General features: G+C 48.7%; 1 protein-coding gene across 2 annotated transcripts in view; it reads right to left on the bottom strand.

The window, feature by feature from the left end:
• Positions 1 to 3,271: 3,271 nt before the first annotated feature.
• The window catches only part of GRHL3 (grainyhead like transcription factor 3), a 30,456-nt gene continuing 12,380 nt past the window's right edge, over positions 3,272 to 21,347 (bottom strand). For both annotated transcript variants that reach the window (XM_075721921.1, XM_009488027.2), the window contains 15 exons: positions 21,119 to 21,305; positions 20,351 to 20,412; positions 18,385 to 18,721; positions 18,005 to 18,084; positions 15,990 to 16,143; positions 15,081 to 15,192; positions 14,240 to 14,334; positions 12,408 to 12,566; positions 11,624 to 11,702; positions 11,076 to 11,209; positions 10,161 to 10,195; positions 9,358 to 9,446; positions 9,128 to 9,213; positions 7,916 to 7,980; positions 3,272 to 3,386 (listed from right to left, as the gene is read on the bottom strand). In XM_075721921.1, the coding sequence (XP_075578036.1) occupies positions 3,272 to 3,386; positions 7,916 to 7,980; positions 9,128 to 9,213; positions 9,358 to 9,446; positions 10,161 to 10,195; positions 11,076 to 11,209; positions 11,624 to 11,702; positions 12,408 to 12,566; positions 14,240 to 14,334; positions 15,081 to 15,192; positions 15,990 to 16,143; positions 18,005 to 18,084; positions 18,385 to 18,721; positions 20,351 to 20,412; positions 21,119 to 21,305 (1,789 nt within the window). The remainder of the gene's footprint in view (positions 3,387 to 7,915; positions 7,981 to 9,127; positions 9,214 to 9,357; positions 9,447 to 10,160; positions 10,196 to 11,075; positions 11,210 to 11,623; positions 11,703 to 12,407; positions 12,567 to 14,239; positions 14,335 to 15,080; positions 15,193 to 15,989; positions 16,144 to 18,004; positions 18,085 to 18,384; positions 18,722 to 20,350; positions 20,413 to 21,118; positions 21,306 to 21,347) is intronic.

Raw genomic sequence — 21,347 nt, forward strand, 5'->3', positions numbered from 1 at the left:
TGCGGGGCTGCGTGCGCCCAGACACCTTCGGCCGCGCGCCCGCCGGGGACGGTTTACAAGCTGGTTGACTGGAGCATTTCTGACTCGAGTCAGCACAAACCAGCTGCCGACTGTCCAGAGCAGATTCCACTCCAGGGGAAGCCGCTCTCATTTGTCAGCGCGAGCCCTTTGCAAAACACAAGCGGGTTCATACTTTCACACGACCTTTGTTCGCTCAGAGGTGAATCGCCTTCATCACTCGTATCTTAATCTTCAAAAGGAACTGGTGGGCTCCGGGCAAAGAGTCAAGAATGCTTTCACATATTTGGGAGCTCTGCTTTACGCAACCTCTACAGCAACTCGCCTTTGCTGGAAGGGATGAACGATACTGAGCCAGTCAGCAAAACACCCACCCTGGGCAGGGGTGGCAGGGGGCGGTGACCGTGTCTGCTCTTACGCCGGTGTGAATCAACCGGCATTGCCCTGCACGCAGTGGAGTTACCGTGACTTAAAACCTGACAAAGTCAGGATTACCCAGAACCTGCACGGAAAAAGTGCCCGGTTCTCCACCTCTGTCCCACGAACGGAAAGCGGAGGGGGAGCGGGAGAAGTCATTTGTGCAGTGCAGACACGCACTGCGCCGGCCAGGGCGGCTCTCACCCCGCAAAACTTCAGACAGGTTCATAAGGGCCGCTGTAAAATCCTGCAAAATTCATCATTGTTCTGCTGGGAACCGAAAGTTACCATGCGAGACGATTTTTGCTGTCATAAATAGGAGTAATGCTACAAGAATTGATGGAGTTGGACCAGTGTAACTGAGAAGAGAATCAGACTCATAGCGCTGTGTTTACACTGGTAGTAAATCAGCCCCAAAATTGGACTTTTAGAGCAACTAATTGAGGGATGAGTGGTCACCAGGAGCCCATAATATTGCGTGCACACACAAAAAAACAACCCAGCCGCCTGCAGCCCTCCCAAATCCATGCTGCGCAGCAGAGCACGCTGCCTCCGCTACCGGGGCCTCCCCGAGGCCCCAGCCTCGCCACAGCCATGGCAGCTCCTCGGGGAGCGCAGTGGCGCCGTGCAGAAACCCCGAGCGAGCCATGGGGGTACGCCCAGCTCCGTCCAGCTGCTGTTTGTACCGATTCCTCGCGTTCAGGCCTCTCCGACGGCGTGGAGGACACGGAGCTTCCTCCGAACCACCTACCCCCGTCCCTAAGGGTGCTCCCTCTCCCACAGGCCGCAGGAAACCTCTGCTCTTACCTCGGCAGCTGGCGCTTGTCGGCGTGGTCAGGCAGGACCGGGTCCCCCTCCCCAGGACCAGCCCGGCAGAGGCAGCGCGGGCAGTCCTGCCGCAGAGCTCTCCCTGAGCAGAGCCGAGCCCCCACGCCTGCCGGATGCATCGGGGCGACGAGGGGACCCGTAGGTTTCACAGCCATCGATGCCAGGCGCTGGGGGATTCTTGGTGCGCCTGTTTTTAACCAGAGCTGAAATTCTGCTATAGCAGGACTGTTGGTATGGCCTTGCAGAACTAACGCTGAATCAGAGAAATCCTGCTGAAGAAGGAGTTTATGATATGAAGGAGTGCAGAGCGCTGGGAGAGATCTTCTAAGGTTGATAAGCCTTCAAACCTATCTGAGCCTCATCTTCGAGGCCCTCCTCATCGTGATAACAACACTTAAGTAATCCAAAATTCACCAGCCTGATGCGTTTCAACATTTCAAACCCCCCTTCCCAGTGGGAGCAGAGCTGCTCTCTCTCCCCCAGTCACGGGACTCAGGTGCATCTCTCTTCGACACGGGCAGGAAAAGCAGAGGATGAAGAAGAGAGGAGGAGGAAAGCCCCCTGTTTTCACTGGTCAGAAGGTTAATGAGAAAATGCAGGGCTCCCCCGACATCTTTTTCCCTAAATGGGAAGCAGCTGCAGACAATTGTAGCACAGGGGACGTGGGGGTGAAGGATGGGCAGGTGAGAGGTAGCAGGTGTGAGGAGTTTGAACAGCCGGCGCGGCACGTGCGGAAGGTACGCGACCGGGCATCTGGTAACACCGCCTCGCCAGGGAGAGAGGCTGAGCCGCTCCTCCTGTGAGCAGGAGTAAACCAGGGCATTTCTTTTTGACTTGGCGTAAAAATTTCACCAAACCCGTGTAACGTAATCCCTCCATCAGAGGGATGTGCCCAGAACTGCTCAGTAACCTCCACCCGCCCGCAGCGCCGTGACGGCACGTCTGCAGCAGCCGGCTCAGAGCTGGGAGGGAGAGCCCAGCGTGCGGGAGGGTTTAGGAGGAGTCCCAGCGCCGATCCGCGTGCACAGGTGGAAGCGGCAGCTGCAGACGAGAAGGCTGCCTCTCACCCCTTCACGCAGAGACAGTTCAGACGGACAAACTCCTCGTGCTGTTAAGCAGCGTGCGGCGCAAAACCAACCTCAGCTCCTTTCTGTGCCTCTGAGGTCACCTCCCTGCCCCGGCTCCAGCCCGGCCCTTCCCAGCTCCAACCTCGAGAGCTGGGTGAAAACAGTTCACTTTCCGTCTTTGAACCTTTATTACTATGGAATATCCAAAACAACAAAACCAACAACACAGTTACAAAAGGAGTTCACGGAGAAATGTGAAGCAGCCTGTGTTTGAAATGCTCTGTGTCACCGTACTGAGTCAAATATAAAACAATGCATATTTATACATATATAAAATATAAAAGGAACAATACATCAGAAATGTATAAACAAGGGCTATGGAGGCCTTCGTGGTATTTACAATCAGAGATACGGCAGGGCGGGGGAGCGGGCAGTGTCCGTTCAACAGTGAGTTTTAAATGCATCTGTGAAAGTCTCTGCGGGCAGAGAGGAGCTCAGAGCTGGGCTCAGCCCTGCTGGAAATGGTTTGAAGGTTCTGCACGACCGATGGTTTGGGAGGAAGCCAAAGCCTGGGGCTGGATCGGTCACGGGCCAAGGCAAACAGCGCGCAGAGGCGGTCCCCGGCCCCTGCCCAGGCTCTGGCAGCCATGTTAGTGTAGCTTCGTGTTCCCAGCTGTGAAACAGAAGGTCAGGCCCATCGCCAGAAGGGAATAAAATAAAATAAAATAAAATAAAAAATAATAATAATAAACTCAACAGAGAGAAGTTCCGTGTTCACATCGGTAACAGATCTTCCAAGCAGTCTCCGGCCCGGCAGCGCGAGGCCGGGGCCCTCCCCAGAGGCAGTGTATTCAAGTAACGGCAACGAGCTGAGGCTGAGTTCTGTTGGGTCGAACTCGCCGGCTTTGAGAGAAGTCCCAGTAAGTGCTGCCTGCGGCTCTTTATAGCTCCTTGAGGATGATCTGGAACTTGTCCTCCGCTTCCACCATGTCCAGGAGAAAGGCCATGTGGTTGCTGTAGTGCTGGATGATGTTGTTGTCCATGTTCACCAGGATCCTGCGGGAGAGGGAGAACGGCTGGGTCAGATGCAGCACATCGGAAGGTTTTGCAGAGCGGCGTAGTCGGGAGGGCCGGACTTTACCGCACACTCAGGATTCCCAGTCGTGAACTGGGAATAACATCACTGACAAAGCCTGGTGACGTGGGGGTGGCCCTCTCCGAAATGCCTCCACACAAAATTCCCATTAAAAATTGCCTGTACAGCCCCGTTATCGAGCAGCGTCGCGTTACCGCAGCCGCGCTCCTCCCTGCCTGCCAGCCGGGCGGGTTGGCCGCTGCCAGGCTGCTCCGGGAGTCACAGCCCTGGGCAGGCACAAGAAGGCACTGCAGCGTCCACCTTACCCAATTTGAGGGGCTCAGCCATGATTAATTAATTAATTAAAGCCACGACAGAACACACAGAGCTTTTCGCAATTCTACCCTCGACATGCCTAGGCCCAGCATTTGCTACACGGGCAAATTAATCTGGATTACGGCAGGGTGTGAATTTAGAGCAGAATTGCTCACTCCTCGCTTCTTGCCTGGGTGCTTTTAGGGGTGCATTATTCTGAACAAGCCGAGACTGCTTTGGGAGTAGTTGGAAGTGGTTTGGAACAGGACGCCTTTCTCCCATCCAGAACAACCTCCCATGCAGACATGCCCTGAGCGTTGCCTGCGAGCCCTTTCTGCGAGGAACACACGCAGGCAGGCTGAGCGTCGCAGCCAGCAGGGCCAGCCGGCGGCAGATTCCTCCCCGCGCTCAAGGGCACACCTCCAACCCTGCTGCAGATCACACAGCTCCTCTGACCTGGAATCAATTACACGGAGACACGGGGAGAAGGAAACATTTCAACAGCTGATTTAAACCTGAGGCTGCAGTTCTGTGCCAGGCAAGAGCCCCTCATTATTGTAATGGAAGTAATGGGGCAGCTTTGCATCACCCCACTGTGCTCCCATAAATCAGATGTGAAATTTGTAACTGTTTGGAGGAAACAAAGAGAACAAATTATCTTTCTTTGCAGAAAGCACATCCCCTCCAGGTTCCTGCTGGGGTCATTAATGGGGCAATAGCATTAATTGTGCAATGCTCCGCAAGCCAAGATTAAAAACAAGAAAAAGAAAAGGCTGAGCATCTAACAAATCTAACAGTTTAACAAGCGCAAACACGGGGCCCCCGTGTCCCTCCGGGGAATGCCTCGGAGGTCAGTGCAGCCACGCCAGCTTGCAGCGACTGGCTCCTGCCCGTTTGATCGCAGCGCGTACGGGCCGGCTGGCCCAGCATGCCCAAAACTGGGAGGTGAAGGTGGGAGCTCTGCCCTCATGTCCAGTCTGCGCTGGTGTCAGCTTTGTCGCAGGGCTCAACACCGCGCTGCCTTTCAGCAGCGCATAAAACACCTTCCCAACAGCCTGGTAATTCTGTCACGGCACAGACGGGGAAGGGCATCGCACCCCGCGCAGGGGGAGGCTGCGACACGGGGTCCGACACCATCCAGGCGTCTTCCCGGTGAATCAATCACAACCTTCACCTCCTGGCACTGGGCAGGAGCGGTGCCGGGGCTGCCTGGCGGCCAGGGGCCCAGGTCCCCAAGGCCTGGATCCCAGGGAGTCCGGCCTCCGACGGGTGCCCCCAGAGGGACAGTGTGGGTACCCCAGGGTGGGTTGTCACAAAACGCCTTGCAACAGAGCCGCTCCGATTATCTCTGGCTATCTTAGCGCAGGAAGGCAGAGAAGTCACCCGTGCCTCTTGCTACTGTGCTTCCATCTGATTTCTCAACCACAAAAGATTCAAGGGAGTGTTGATTAGGAATCTGAGCCCTGTATTGTTTTTCTAGACCAAACCTCACCAAGATACGAAATTACTTATTATTGCTCCTGAGTCACCCTGAGACGAAGTTCACCTGAGTGAGCTCATCGCACTAAGGCCCATGGCTGACAGTAGGTCCTCACCTCCTGTAAATCCAGGTAAGAACCACTGAGCTTCACTAGTTTACACCAGATGAAGATCTGACCCTCAAGCTGTAATTACCAAGAGAGGATTGTTTAGGGTGGAGCAATAGGATAAAATTATTCAAAGGAAAATTAAATCCGGGGGAGCAGGAAACAGTGTCTGACCCTGCCATCCAGCAGACTGCAGAAAATCTTGCACGTCCCCCACGCTTCAGCAATAACCTATGGCGTCAGTCATGTCCAGCTTTCGTTAAACTAGGTGTCAATTTTTTTTTTTTTTAAATCTAATTTCCAGGTGTTGCCTTTTCTTTTCATTAGATACCTTTTTGCTCCTCCATTTTGGGGAATAGATGGCAAGGACATAGAATCATTTAGGTTGGAAAAGACCTTTAAGATGATCGAGTCCAACCGTTAACCTAACACTGCCAAGTCCAAGTGTTGCAGATGTACAATCTGATTCTCCTCTTTACGTTAATATTAAAGGCAGGAACAGACATCTGCCTGTTTTCCCTCCCAATCATTATTAAACATTATTAAACAACATTCACTACTTATCAGATCAAGTAATGAACTAAAGCAAAACAAAGTATAGGTGGCCTCTCCCCTGAAGCAGTGGCATTTCCTGGTCCACCTGCAAACTCATCAGAGCTCGGATCTCTCTGGCCGCGCAGATGCTCACAGTCAGCCAGTTCAGAAAACTCCAGCCCAAGCTGGAGTTACCCGAGTGGAGCTGTTGTCTGATGACAGCCTGATGACCTGTGATGGCCACATCACAAGCCACGACCACAGCTGACACACCTGAGTTTTGGCTCAGTCCTGAAGCTGCAATAATAAACTGACCACCCCTGTCCTTCGCGGTTGTTCTTCTTCGAGACCAGACTTGAGGCGGCCTCTGACTGAAGGTGTATGGGACAAGCCCTCTCTTGAGGCCGCCAGTGTTGCTCTTTTTCTTTGGGGAGAAAATTTCCATTTCTGGGGCTAGTGGATGGGCAGCATCTGACAGCACTGAGGGCCCTGAGTTCAGGAACAGGTGGAAGAGCCTCCTGACAAATTCCGATACCTCACTATGGTCCATCCATAATCTTAAAATTAGGACAATAAAACCCTCCTCAGTGGGGAAAGGTTGCTCAGTTGTGGATTTAGAGGTGAGGGGGTTGTCACAGCTTCCCAGTTCAGTGACACCACATCACAGCAGGGAGGAGAAACCACTGTCTCTCCCCTTCCCACCTTGCAGCTGCCTCCAAGCCTCACTTCAGCTCTGCTCCCCTTGAAGCAAACGGGCTAAGTCCCATGGGGATCAAGTTATGGTGACACCAAATGAGTCGGAAGATCCCATCCAAGGAGCTTTAGGACTTTCTCACCTCACTGTCACCAGAAAGCAAATGCAGAAGCAGAGCTTTGGACTCACCCTCAGCTCCCAAGGCCTCTGTTCCCTTGTTTTGTTACGCAGAGGACCTCTTTGGGGGGCCATGCTAGTGAGAACAGCAGGGCTGCATAACGCGGGACCTGTCATCAGCCTTGCTTTTCTGCCTGTCTCTCCCTGTGCTCAAACTCTGGACCAGGGCCAGCAACAACAATGAGTTCATCTCCCAGGCAGTCACTGCTGCTTGCAAAGCCTGATTATATCTCGCTCGCTCTGCAAGAAGGGCTCTGGATTTAGCTTTATGAAAATAAGCTTGGGAGTTTATGAGTCGTTCCCTTTCCATCAGCTGAAGGGAAAACTCACTGCCGGAGACGGGGACAACCCAGAGGGAGTTCTTAGTCCAGAAAACATTTCTGAAGGTAGTGCTTGGCTCCACATCAAGACCACTGCCCTCCATGGAAGACTCAGCGGCTGGTCCTCAGCTCACGCAAACTCGCACCGTTCCCTCTCAGCCACAGGGGAGATCCACATGGATCGGTCACTAATAAACACCACGCTGAAATCACTTGAGAAGCAATTTCAGATTTACTGCAAACCTCACCTGTCACCCCCCGCAGAGCTATGCCTGTCTCCCTGCAGCGCCTGACAAGCGTCTCAAGTGGGACCTGCATTTCTGTACTGGGGCTGCACAAGAGCCACCCGTACCCAGAAGGGTCTGATCCATCGCCTCCCAAAGGGAGCGTGAAGCTTCCTATTGACCACCTCCCTGGTCCGGGGATGGGATGGCAAAGCTGGGAACAGAATCTCCCCTTTCAGATCTCCCCTCTTCTCCACCAGCAGCGAACAGTCTCTTTCGGAGCCAGGGACATTCAGGAACTTGGTTTGGAGAAGCAAACATTTATACCTCTCTGATGGCAGTAAGATAAGTTCTCCATAACCTCAGGCTTTTAGACTGAGACACAAAGGATCACCCATTAAACTACCCAAACAATTCCTCCTTCATCCAACTTCCTTTCCTTGGGAGACTTTACACTCCAAACAAATATAATAAAAACAAGCATTATCCCAAATCTTTAAAGCCCAGAAAGATCTGAGTTTTATATGCTCCAAATAGCAGAGACTCACATGGCTTTACTTTTTATTATCTTGTTAAAATGCTATTTCAGCCTATGGCAAGGTACCAAAGAGAACGGGGTTTTAGAGGCACAGCATAAAAGCAGATGAGAGATTAGCTTACCCTCTTTTGCATTTTTTGTAGACTTTATAAATGCTTTCTTCAGGAAGCCCATATTTTTCTGAAATCTGTGAGAGAAAACATGGAAATTCTTTGTACTTGTAAAATGCAATTCCTATTATAAAAATCAAAGATAACACTAAGCCAGGGGTATTCAGCAGCAAAGGATTCCCCCTCCCTTTTACTCAGGGAAAAAGGGCTGAAGCAATGATTTGAGCAGGACAATTTGAACAAGTCTGTGTCTTGCAGTGGGCAGATGGGCAGGCTGCAGCTTGGCCTTGCTTCTCTTTCTGACCGCTACTGCCAGGCCAGGAACCTTGGGGAATAGTCTTCATTTTCTTTCTCTCCTTCCCTGGCCTGTTTGGGGCTTTATGCTTCAACCTGCTGGGCACAGAGAGCGATGAGCTTTTCCTTTGCTGATGCATCCAAAGGTGAGAAAAACTGCAGAAAGTGTTTGTGTCTGCTGAGGATGCATCTGACTGCGGCTTTCGCTTAGGTTTTAGCTGACCTGCAAAAAGCTTTCTGGCAGACCTAGGCAAGTACAGTTACGGTCTTAAGATGACAGGAGTTTTGTAGCTTTTTCACAAGCATTTTCTTCTGTAGAGGTTTTTGACTCTTTGTAGTGAGGGATGGGGGAGGGAGAAGATGGCAAAGAATCCTCTGTGCTGACGTTTTTCCAACTCGCTGTTCTTAAAAGTTTGTAAAACCAACAGAGCTTAAAGTGCAGCCATAAAGCCACCCCAAATCTGGGAGGTTTACTCTTTGTTTCCTTCCCAGCAATCTCCAAAGAGAGGTGGGTTATCAGAGATGCTGCTGATAATCATCCCAGAAATATGCCTGTGTGCTCCTCAAACACAACACGGAATTCCAGCATGAGGCCAGAATTGGCTGCAGATTGCACATCTATAGCCTTGAGAATGGAAAGGGTGCTTTACAATGGAAAATATGAATGTGTTGTCACAAGAGGAGACTTATGATCTGAACAAAACATCTTGCCATAAGGTGTGTTCTTCCCCGCTGCAACACTAACAGCACACAGCCCATGCCAGGAGCTGTGGGCAGAATTCACCTGCTACTCATAACTTCCATTTCCATTCTCAAAAGAAAGCAGACATGAGATATAAGCAGTCTTATATCCAGCTTCCTATACACCAAGTACCATCGCCCTTTTATCTGCAGTTTGTTCACGTGCCACAGTTTTTTGGTAACACTTACAGCTGTTCTGAGGCCCTGGAGATCTGGTGTCTTCAACATGAGAGCATCAAACACTTCCTCTGACTCCCTCCGCACGTACAACAAGACTGAAAGAGATAAAGCACAGCACTGAATCAGGGCTCTCTAAAGCATGTTCTCAGAGTGATGTGGCCTCGTGTAATTCAAGATCCAAGGTTACTTGAATCAAATGAGATGCTACGCTCAAGAGGAGTTCCCATCCCAGCGGTTACCTCTCTGAGGATCTTCTTCCTTGTTTTGCTTTGGAGGTATCGGGTCAAACTCATCTGTGAATGAGGCACCACTCCGTTTTAAGGGCAGCCTAAGCAAAAGGAATTCAGTACTTTCAAGAGGACAGAACAATAGCAGTGAACAAAACAATTCCAGTGATTGAACTGTTGATTGAACAACCAATTACTCCAACAAACATCCAGCAATTAAATATCAGTTTTGTAATTATGGCAGCAGAGCATCTACCAGAGTTGCAACTTCCTGCCTAACGCATACAGGGACATCAGTGAGTGCAGGCAGTGGTTTTGGGATCACATCATAAGCAAAAGCCTTTTGCACCTGCATGTCATTGTTTCTCTATTGATATCACCAGACAGTGGATCAAGCCTAGGGTAAATACTGGTTCTCCCCACTCTAGACACATTACAAGTGTGATTTCTACTTCGTTCCAGTTTATTTTACAGCAGTATCTGCCTCTGGTTACTTGAACCCTTCAGTGACAGCTCTGAGATCTTTTTTTTCCCCTCTTTCAAACATTGCCTCAATAAAAACAGCAGGACAGTCATGGACCAGACTCATGTTGGAGCGGCCAATAGGGAAAGAAATCTGTCTGTGTTTCTGCATCTCTTGAGTCCATTCTAGGCCAAAGTTTAACACATATTTTGACACTCAAGGGCATCAGGGAGACACTGTGCTGTATTTTGCACCTGTAGATATATACTACCTATGGATATCAAACAACCGTGACATACCCAAAGAAACAGAGCAGCTGATGGATGGGAGATACAAACTGCTGCATCCTTACCTGTTTGCAGAGTTGGGAACAGCAGGAGGGAGCACCTTGAAATGGAAAGGAAACATCAATCTTTTAGTTTGCACAGTATCATTGTGTGCCAGTGAAGCTGGGGGGAAGGCAACATGGGCACATTTTAAACATGACTTCCCTCCTCCCAGTCCATCATTTTTGCTATGCAATTAAACCCACATCTGTATGTGTTTCTTAGATTAAATGAAACTTGATGTAAAGAGCCTATGTAGATTCTCCTCCTCTGCCTAGAAGAGACCTGAACACATATCTAGCTAGACCCAAAAGCAGGTCAAATCTCATAACCTGCTGGGGATCAAGGACCAAGTTTCTCAGTGAGTTCTTTGGTTGTAAACCAGATTCTTCTAGTCCCTGGTTTTGTTGCTGATGCATCAGTACAGCAGCCACTGCACTAGGATGCTACAGGACTGTCACAGATGGCTTTTTCCCCCTTTTTGACAGAGACAGTTGTTTCTTGAGGGAATACCGATGAGCTCTGAAGGACGCTGGGTCTAGGTTTCCTCAGGCTCAAGGGGACAGAAAAGGGCAGAGGACAAGTGAGAGATGTCCCACACATGCAGGGTCTGATATGGTCGCATTTTTCTATAATTTACTTTCTGCTGATATTTTTGCTACCGCTCCAGTCCTCCGTGAAAGCTGCAGATGATACCTGTAAACCACAGGAATATCTGGCTGGAAGGAACCTGGAAAGGTTATCTTGCTCATCACTATTGCATGACTATCTAGGCCACTCCTGACAGCTACGTCTTCAAGTTCACCACATGTCCACAGAATAATTGTGGTTTGGTTTTGTTTTTTACATAACACAAGTCATGTCTGGGGGACTGATCAGTTTGGAAATGATGAGGGTGACAGATGAGGGCAACAGGTTGGTTGTTTTTTGAAGGGACTTACCGTGCCACACCTCTGCAGGTTTGAAAAATGGACGTTGGGGATAAACAGGACTGGCTGGGTTTCGAGGTCAGTCTCTGGCCTCAGGAACGTGATTTCATTCCCTCTGAAGCCAGAGAGCAAACAGCCTTTCAGACCTACAGATGGAAAGTCCAGTTCATCTCAGTTCAGATGGCAGTTGAAGAGGCAACTACATGCAGAGAGGGGAAAGCGCCTGCCCAAGGTCTCCCAACAGAAATATCAGAAAAAAGACGGGACCCTGCAGAACCAGGTCTTCAGGGCTTGCCCAGTGCTGTCTCCCCTAGGGAAGGCTCCCGGCCAAGACCCCAAGACAATTCCAAAAGGTTGGTTAGTATTAACAAAGGGCTTTGAGAGCCTCGGTAGGAGACCAGGCAAGGACCTGACTGACAAGCTGTTTCTGAATGGTGCTGATTTCATCAGCCTTGGCAATACCCAGGGCCAGATCTCGTGGAAGTTAACGGACATTTCAACATGCATTTCTACATGCATTTCAACATGCTTCGGATCAGGTAACAAACACTAGCACTGACCATTGTTATTGGAGTCCAGGCATTTTCCTTTCCTTCTGAACTGTTTCCTTTCATCATCCCGCATTTTCCTCTCTGCTCCCTGTGGGGAAGGTAAGGCAAAAATCAGAACACTGACAGTTCTAACATTGGCCAGAGAGGGTTTACCGGCCATCTCTGGGAGGTAAGCACATTCAGGTAAAGGCAGCCTTTATTCAGAAATGCTCATCTCAGAGACATCCATCCAGATACAGGCCATCCAGAACTTTCTGATACTTATAAATCAAAAAAAGAAAACAAAATTTGCTTTTAAAAATGAAAAATGCAGACAAAAATAGCTCTGAGAAATTTTTCCATGGGAAGGTATCTGAGGCTGGGGAAGAACCTCTAAGGAGATTCTCATCTCTTCTGCTATTTAAAAATGTGTCAAAAAGAGAGTTTATTATGAGGCACAATCCCACGTAGGTCTGATATGGGGATAACTTTCTAATGACTCTGTTCTACAAAGGCCCCAGCAGTGCAGACACATCCCCACTGTCCTGTCTCACTCAGCTGAGGGGGCTAACCATCTCTGTTCCTCAGCCCTGACCTCCAGGCTGTTCTAGACTGTCCTGGTTTCGGCTGGGATAGAGTTAATTCATTCGGGAACTGTCTGGGTATGGAGCGAGCGGCTGCGTGGTGCTTAGTTGCTGGGTGGGGCTAAACCACGACATAGACTCTCACAACCTTTTTGTTTTTTTCTCCTGGAATCACTGGCCACCAGTTTAAAACTCCTCTTGGACAACCTGGTGGAAAAGCAATGTTCTACCTTATCGCAGAATATCTTGATCTGGCAGACGGCACGGTGCACCAGCTGGCTGGTTCCATTGCCGTAGTCGTAAGTGTCAATCTGGAGGTTGAGCGGGACACCTTTCACTCCTTTCTGGGAGGAGAAGTCAGTGCTCAGGCAATTCACCCCAATAAATACCTGCAAATAGGAACAGAGATTGATACAGCTTGTTGGTGCTGAAAACGTTATTCTCAAACAGCAATGAGAACAGTGGGTAGGAACAAAAGCAGCTCCTGAGACATCCTTCCAACCTTCCCAGCGTCAGCCAAGCATGTGAGCTGTTGGTTTCCCACCTGTGCAGTCTCCCCCCACGCCTACTGCAGCTCTCCATCTCTTTATTAACACCTAGGCTATCCTCTCCCATCAACTCAGGCAAGCATCAGAGGAGATGCAAAGTCTGCCTGGGGATGTTCTTGCTGCTATTTCTGATCTTTCATTTGAACAAGGGACCCTCAGACAGCAATGCCCTGGAGGAAGGGAGGAGGGCGAGACTACAGCTTCAGGAATTACAAATCATTGCTGCTAGTTAAATAAATATTCATCACACACTGGTCTCCTTTATCCTACTACTCCTCCTTCAGGATGGAGTTACCTCCAGTGGGAACTTTTAAAGGAAAGTTGAGCACAGACATAATCCACATTGTATCTCCAAATTACCAACCCTTTTTTGTGACCTTGAAATTTCCCCTGAACTCTGGGGATGGATTTGCAGCTGGTGAAGCTCCCACAGCTCCCTCAGCCGGGCTTTGGCTGAGGATTTCAGCCCTGAAACCTAACAGCAGATCTAGTCAGTACCTATATATAGAAAAGAAAACCACTTAACTGTGGTGTGAAGTTTAATTGCAAGAAGAGAAGTAACAGGTGCTACAGACGACCCAAATACCTGACCCCTCCTGTCGCGGCTCCCAGCCCTCGCAGCTCTCTGAAGTCTCACCTTTACCTGCCCCAGGCCAGTGCATGTACAGAGTTTCTGCTAAGAGTTAAATCCAGTTTTGCTGAGGTGCCCCTGAGGGCTTGCCACATACCTGACATATTTCCATTTCTGACAACTTTGCCTTGAAGACATTTGTTAACCTCTTGGGTTGTAAAAGACCAAGGTCGCCTTTGGGCTAAAAGAATCCCAAAGCAAACCAGAGTTTTCCCAAGCTACCAGCTTCTGAGAGATGGGGTATTTATGCTTTTCTTTTTTTCTTGGTTACCTCATCTTTTTTCATATGCTCCTTTCAATCCACACTAGATACAAAGTGTTAAGGAGAGACTCTGAAGACATGCAGAAGAGACAGCAGAGCTGGAAAGATGTTGATATAAGCTTTACAGATTTTAAGGTCAAAAGGGATCTTGTGACCTGCCTGGCTCCCTTCCACAGCACATAAGCCACAGAAGGGTGGTCAGTCATTTCTGCATCGAAATGCTGCCTTGAAAGCAGGGTCTTTGTTTCCTAAGCTGTGGTTTATTTAAATAGGCTTCACCTACATGTAAGTAGAGCCCTGATCTAGGCTGCCTGCTGCAAAAGGCTTTCTTCAGAGTTATCCATCAGCACTAAAAAAACATCTCTGAGCCAGTCTCGGGTGTACCCAGAGTGTTTATTAGCTAATGGCAATGCTTAAACACACAGAGAAGCATGGTGTCCTTCCTCACTGTCCTGGCAGACAAACACTACCTGGGGCCACTGGAATGGAATTGTTTGGATTTGAAACTCTCTCTGTCTTTCAGCTGAGAAGTGGGGGGAGCGTGCCTGGGCCACCAGAAAGGAGGCTACAGTCTTGCTGTGGACCAAGGCTTCCCATATCCCTTCCACAAGCAGTTTGTACCTTTGCTTCTTCGTGGATGTTCCACACGAAGGACAGCGCATTGTAGGCTAACTCCTCGATGTTCTGCACTGTGTTGAAGTTTTCTTTACAGTCAGCTGAAATGCAATGGAGAAGCAGTTTATACTCTGGCTGCAAAACTAGTTACATTCCCTAGGCTTTCCACTCCTCAAAAGCCTGCGCCTCACTGACTCCAAGGCTAAAAGAAGCCTTGTAATATAATAGAGGCCATCCTTGATACCAAGGGATAAACCTTAGTGTGCGTATGTAAGGGATAGGCCAGAAATCACTCAAGGACATTGGCTGGTGACTGCTATTTGAGTAGTGATGTTAGGCAAAGTCGATGTAGATTGCTTCTAAATTCAAACAACTGTGTGTCTCGCTCCGAGCTGCAAGGTGCTCAGTGAGGTGCTCAGCTGAACGGACAAAACCTTTGTCTGGCCCAGCATAACACACTGTAAAGCCTGTGTGGTGGCAGTGGAGAAGGACAAGCAGTACCAAAACCTTTTCTAGCCCAGATTCCTAGGCTCCAAGAGGCCATAGGTCACATGTCTAAGAGCCAAAATAGTTTAGCAGTTTCTGTCTCTCTGACTGAGGCTCTCCTCTGATGTATCTTGGGCTCCTAGTGCATGTTCCTAACACTTGGCAAACACCATCTTAAACCTGCAAGAGCTCCTCAGCCAGAAGGAATCCGAAGCCAGCAGATCAGCCTGCTCCTCCCTGCTTTCCCCCAAGCCAGATTCTGGAGCTTCAACTGTGTTATTGTGTATTGGAAATGCAGTAAAATGGTGCTAGAAGTTATCGAGCCCACCCAACCATCACAATCAGACAGCCCTGCTCATACCGACGTCAATGACTCTCTGCTTGGCTGTGGGCTGGCGGGAATGCCAGTGCTTCCAGAACTTGAGCTGCTCCGTCGGGATCTTTTCGTTGTCAAAAACAATCATCACAACACTCTGTAACACAGCAAGGATATCCCATATTAGTACACACAGCAGGCTGATGCTTGGTGCCCTCATTGCCCATTCCATCCAGTGTCCAGCTTAGTGTCATTGTTAATGTTTTATTGCTAGGGAAACTGAGGCAGACAACGGAAGGGATTTGAACACAGTCATGCAGGCAGGCAGCAACAGAGCCAGAAGCAAAATTGAGATGCCCTATATGCCCCCTAATTGCACTGCCCATGAGTTCCCACTGACTCCAAGGCATAGAAGGATCCTGCACTGGAGGAATGTTAGCAGTGCTGCAGCAAGTTATTAGGCTGGGACAGCCTAAAAGGTCTTTTTCTAGACATTCTCAGTTTCAGGAATCCTGTAAGTCTTGAGATATCCAAAGTCTAGCCCCTAAATACCACTCAGGATTGGAGGACCAGGTTTCTTTGCAGGGAATGCAAGCTCAGCTTAGTGTCGGGGGTGGCTCTGAGGCCTGGCCACACATCCCAGGAGCAACACGGGGAACCTCTCTCTAGCTCAGAAGTCTTCCCACCAGGGCCCCCAGCCAGCCATCAGCTAGGGAAGCCTTTTATGCATCCCTGACCTTACTGTGAAAGGTTTCAACTGCCAGGTAACATGAAGGCTGTTGCTGTGCATCAGAGGATTAGCTTGCTATGACTGAATCCATCCCATTCATTGCTTTAAGCCAACATGAGCCACAAAGCCATTACTCTTCATGTTGAGCTCTGTTCCCAGGCCAGTACAATTGTTGGATGTCTGATTACAGCATGTGTCAGCAAAATTGTCAGCTTGTCTCTTACCTTCACTTTATTTGAGGACAAGTGTAAACATTTGCTGTCTCCAGCTGTCCGCAGCGTGATGGGATAGAACTGTCCTTTGTTGAGGTAGGCCATGGGAGAGTCCCCAGATTTTATGTGAATGGCTTTGGGCGACCCCAGAGTGTATTCAAAGTCACTTGTATGGAACAAAGAGAGAATGATGAATAAGCGCACGCTGCTGTTTCACTCCAAAAGCAAAACAAGAGACATCCAAGTCTCCGTCCCTACAGGTTACAGACACTGTACACACAGGAGTCTCTGCCCTATTCCCCATCTCACACACCCCTACAGTTGTGATCGAGCACCTCCCAGCACAGCACATACTGATCCTCCCCAACACCCTGGGGAGCAGCAGTTCTCAGATATCCTCATTTTACCCTTTGGCTTTGGCTTAAAAAACCCTGTATGGTATTGTAACCAGTATTTTTCTGTGGATGACTACTGAACCATTGCACAATCAAAAGCCTAAACCAAACCAAAACAAAAATAGGTACCTGTGATGAGACTTTTAAAACATCCTAAACTCATATTCCTGTCTCCAAATTTACACCCATAAATGGCTGACACAGGAAAACTGTGTCCTAATGCGTCTTGTGGAAACAGGAGGACCTGCAGGACACTGACGTCTGCTTGTTTATCCAGGTGCTTAAAAATGGACTTAGAAGCCCAACTTGTTGAACTCTCTGTCTGGTGGGCAGCAACTTTAATCTTTACAGAAAAGATCTGCAGTGTTACACGGAGGAAGGTATCACTGTTGACAGGCAAATTTAAAGGAAGAGCCTGATTTTCAAGAAGCCCTCCTCTTGGGCATTCACCAGCACCTGTGAGCATTCAAACCATGAGGCTATAGCTCAAGCTGTTTTCTTCTGTGAGGGATCTGTGCAAGCCACCACCTGTACCCAAGCCTTCACACAGACCCTTCAAGTGCCCTGGAGTTGATGATCATCGTATTCCTATTTAGTCACCAACCCATCTCTTCTTCCTGCTCCACCTCCCCTGTGATGCCATCTCTGAAGATAGGCTTGGCAGCTCCTCTTATCTAGAGCCAGGAGAGCCAGAGAACTTTAGTGCACAAATAAACAGCAAACAGAAAGCCTCTCGCTCAAGAATGCGATCTGCTGTCTGTGTGAAAATCCCCACGTCTGACAGCTGAGTCACAGAGTCAGGTGACTCAGGAGGCAAATAAAAAGTGGGAGGTGGAATAATGTTACGTACTTGGAGGTTTGATGCAGTACCTAGAGCAGAAAAGCTCTGCCTGAGAGAGGGGTGGAAAGGAGGAAGAAACCTCTCGCATGTTTTAGGAATGAGAGGCAGTGGTGCCTTCTAAAATCAAGGCTGACTAACAGTGCTAAACCCAAAGTGAGAACCTAAACCTTAGATTAGGAGGAGGCTGCTTGTCACCCTCATCAACTGTCATCCTCATCTTCTCTGTCATTTACCCCATTCCAAGTAGCTTATGGAAAGATGGTGCAGCCACCTGGATCTATCTGTAACACGGGAACCAAGCAGTGCTCCCTGGGAAGGGGCTGTAATGCACAGTAAACCCTCACTTGGAAAACCTCAGTGCCACATCTCCCCTCGTGCAGGTCAAGGTGCTGATGAGATGTGACCAGAGCAGTGGAAGCAGTCGGCACTGGATTTACACCAGTTTGGCCAACAGAATACAGTCCAAACCACACACCTCAAGCTCAAAACATGAACTGGCACAACTCCACCTAGCAACTTGAATTTAAGATTGGGTTTGACTCCTTTTCAGCAAAACATTTCAAACCCTAATCTCTGCTTCCTCCTACAAACACTAAAATCCATCACTGCTTTGTGTCTAAAAAGTCATGGAACAGCAACTTGCTCCTAAGACACCAGGGGGACACAACGTGTCTCTGCAAAAGCATGAGATCTGTAAGTCTGCAATGGTCATTGTCAAGACTGGCATTGGGGCGAGGGAAGGAATGCAGCCAAGTGCACTGGAAACCCAGAGACCATGGATTGGCAGTTACCTCTTAACACCATCTGCAGGATAACTCTCGGGGCCAGGCGGCTCTGGCTGGGGTTTGAGGATATCACTGAAGAGTAGCGACTGTAGACAAGTGGAAACAAAACAGTCAAAAGTAGATTCTTTCATTGCTTTGTCCATCCACCTTCTCCCAGACATTACAACAGAGGCCATGGATAAAACATGGACCCTCATTTCAAAGCCTTATCCTACTTCCAAAAACAATGTAAAAACCCCAACAATTCAATGGAAACAGCATCAAGCTTCTAACGCGAAAGCAAAGCTCCCACTGATTCCAGCCTGAGCAAGCCCCAAACTAGAGACAGCCTCATGCAGTACCCCCTGGGCTGCACTGCCAGCATGCAACCCACTAACGGCTCTGACCTCCTGGGGATCCTCTTTGAAAGTGCTGTCTGGCTGCCACCTCTGCTGTGGTGGGGCTACGGGGATGGTCTCGAAGAGGGAGTTCAATGAGCTGTTGTCGTACACATCCCCTGGAGGGACCATGTAGTTGTCTGGGGTGGCATCCAGCTTGCTAGTGCCTGGTGGAAGCATGGCTGGCTTGTGAGGAGTAGGGACGCCTTCAAGACTTAAGCCATTCTTCTTCTGTGGCTCACAGTATTCTTGGGTCATGGAAACATTCTCAGACAAGAGCTTCATGAGATGGGCTGAGCCATCAAAGGATGCGATCTCTGGGTCGTACTCCATTCCGTGGCAGTGCCTGGTGGAGAAATGGTCCTGTCTCAAACCAGGGCAGAGGGTGGACAACCCCAGCAAGTTGCCACAGCAAGAAGCAAGTGCCTTGATGTGCTGCTGGGAAGCAAACTGCACAGTCTAGCTGCCAGGTGACCCTGAGTCAGCTGTGTACGTCTCCTGCTTGATATGGGAGATCTGACAGGCCCCATGGGTGATCTCCACCCACACCTCTCAGTGCAATCAGCAAGAGCCAGAGGTGCCCAGCAGATAAGGGATGATCACATGGAATCAGAGAATATGGCTTAGACGTGGTTTGGGGCTGCAGATCCAGGACCTACATCCATTATTTCTTTATTTAGGCTATTAAACGCTCAGAGCAGCAGGGATGATAAGAAAGATAACAGCTATGTGGTCTTTCCATCTTAGTCTTTTTAAGGCTCATTGACACCAAAAGTTGATATTTTAGAAATGTCTTTTTTTCTTTTTCTTTTTTTTTTTTTTTTTTAAGGAGAACTGATTCTTGCAAATTCACAAACTCCAGGAGCTTAGGAAGCGAAAACTCCCAGAGAACATGAGATCAGTGAAAAACTGACAGGGCTGCAGTATTGGAAGTGAGGTGTATGGCCCAGACTTCAGAGCAGAAAAGACTAAGTATAGGAGCTATCAAGTGATAAAGACAAGTATAAAAATGCACTCCTCTCGCACACAGAAACCATCCCTTTGTAAAGCATCCCAAGAACTGGTCCTTTCTGCAGCAGTGACTCTGTGACCCTGCTGACTCTGCAGCCCTAGCTGAGCTGGGAAAGGTGGCTTATTGCCCCTGTTACAACGCTCAGAAAACAAACCAACCCCCACATTAGCAACCCGCACACCTCTTGGCAGCATGAGCCACCCCCAAGGGAAATAAAGCTGAACAAGTAGCTCCCACCCACTCTGCTTCGAGAGCTTCACCTTCAGGTATGTGCTGAAATTTCCATAGTTAACAAAAAAACCCCACACCACTGTCCAGAATACAGTGGCCTTTCAGAGGGGAGAAAACAGCTTAACTCAGCTTACTTATGAGGAAGGAATGAAGTATCGTTCAAGAGGCTCATTCTGTCAAGTAGTTAAAAGCAGACAACCAGAAAAGGTTGCCAAAGTACACAGCATCCAGGAAGGGGAACTGAACTCGTAGTGGCAAATGAGCCATTAATTTAATAGTTAATTATCTGAAAACCTCAAAGGACAAATCGGAGTCACTGGAAGAGAATTCTGGGAGACTGGAAGCAACTGGAAGAGAAATCCTTATCAGCCTAGTGAATGGAAGAGGACTTGGTCATTCCCTTCTTGCTGCCAATGCTTAATCCCTTTCCCCTTTCTAATTGCTACAAAGTAGGAAATAAAGACAAATTCTTCAGTTGCTGCAAATCAGTGCAACTCCTCTGAACACAGCTAGACAGATCCTCAGTTGTGTAAATGGGTGTAGCTCAATTTATACCTGCTTGGGATCTGGCCTAAAGAATTTTAATGTATGTCTCAGGGTTAATAACCTGTACTGTTGTTGGTAATAACACTGTGCTTTGATGTCTATTTTATGCAAGCTAAGAGACCCATCACGCATGCAAGCAGCTGCAGGAGAATTAGACAGCTATAGAGAGCAAAAAATTAAGCTAACCTCTTTCCTAGTTCATTGCGTCCCATCATACCAGATGGAAGAATCCTCTTCTCCTTTGGGACCTAGAACAAGGCAGAACAAAGAGTTTGTTTATTGTTAGATTTTTATTAATGGAAAACAGAAGCAAAATTAGCCTTGTCTGTGTAGCAAGTGAAGTCTCATAGATAAAACACTGGGTGAATAATAAACACCGGGTGAGGACACAGGAGACCTGGGCTCTCTTGCTGGTTCTGTTGTGGATTCCCAAGGTAACCTTAGGCAAGCCACATCATTTTGTTCTGGGAAAGACTTTCAAAAACACCCAGGTGAATGGGAACATCAGTCCTATTGGTTTCAATTAGGGCTAAATCATATCCACACTTCTTGAAGCCCCATCCTACAGCAACACTGGAAAAATAAAGATGCTAGGATCTGCAAAGCACCTAGCTGTTCCAGCTCCCTGTCTCTCAAAGCATTCCTGTTTCTTATATGAAAGCTGTTGGGTAAAAAACCCACCAGGCTGAGACTCAAGACACCCAGGTTCAGCTTTCCACCCTGTTCTGGGTTCTCTCTACAGTATAATGGTGTTTTGTGCCTCAGTTTACCATCTGTGCACAGGGGATAATAGTGGCACTCTATGCCTGAGGGTGTTATGAGGTTCATTGCATAAACAACACGGAGAGCTCAGGAGATGGGTTCCCTCCTAAGGTTGCTGAGCACTTACTTCACCTTCACGCTTCTCCTCTGGGAGAAACTCCCCCAAGACACCCAGCCCCAATGGGAACGTACCATGTAGTAGTCATAGAGGAGGCTCAGAGCAGCCACGCTGTCATCATCTCCGTTCACCCTCATCATAGCTTTGGTGGCTGCAGTCAAGGGGTTCTCTAGGTAGGTTTTCCAGGCTTCATCTTCATTGGTATAGGGGAATTTCTGGAAGTTCATGGTGTCGTTCTTCATCAGATGCACAGATCTAAAACTGAGCCAGACAGAGGAAACGGAATGAAGGATACTAATTTTC

The sequence above is a fragment of the Pelecanus crispus genome, chromosome 16 (assembly GCF_030463565.1).
Source record: "Pelecanus crispus isolate bPelCri1 chromosome 16, bPelCri1.pri, whole genome shotgun sequence".
Lineage (NCBI taxonomy): Eukaryota > Metazoa > Chordata > Aves > Pelecaniformes > Pelecanidae > Pelecanus > Pelecanus crispus.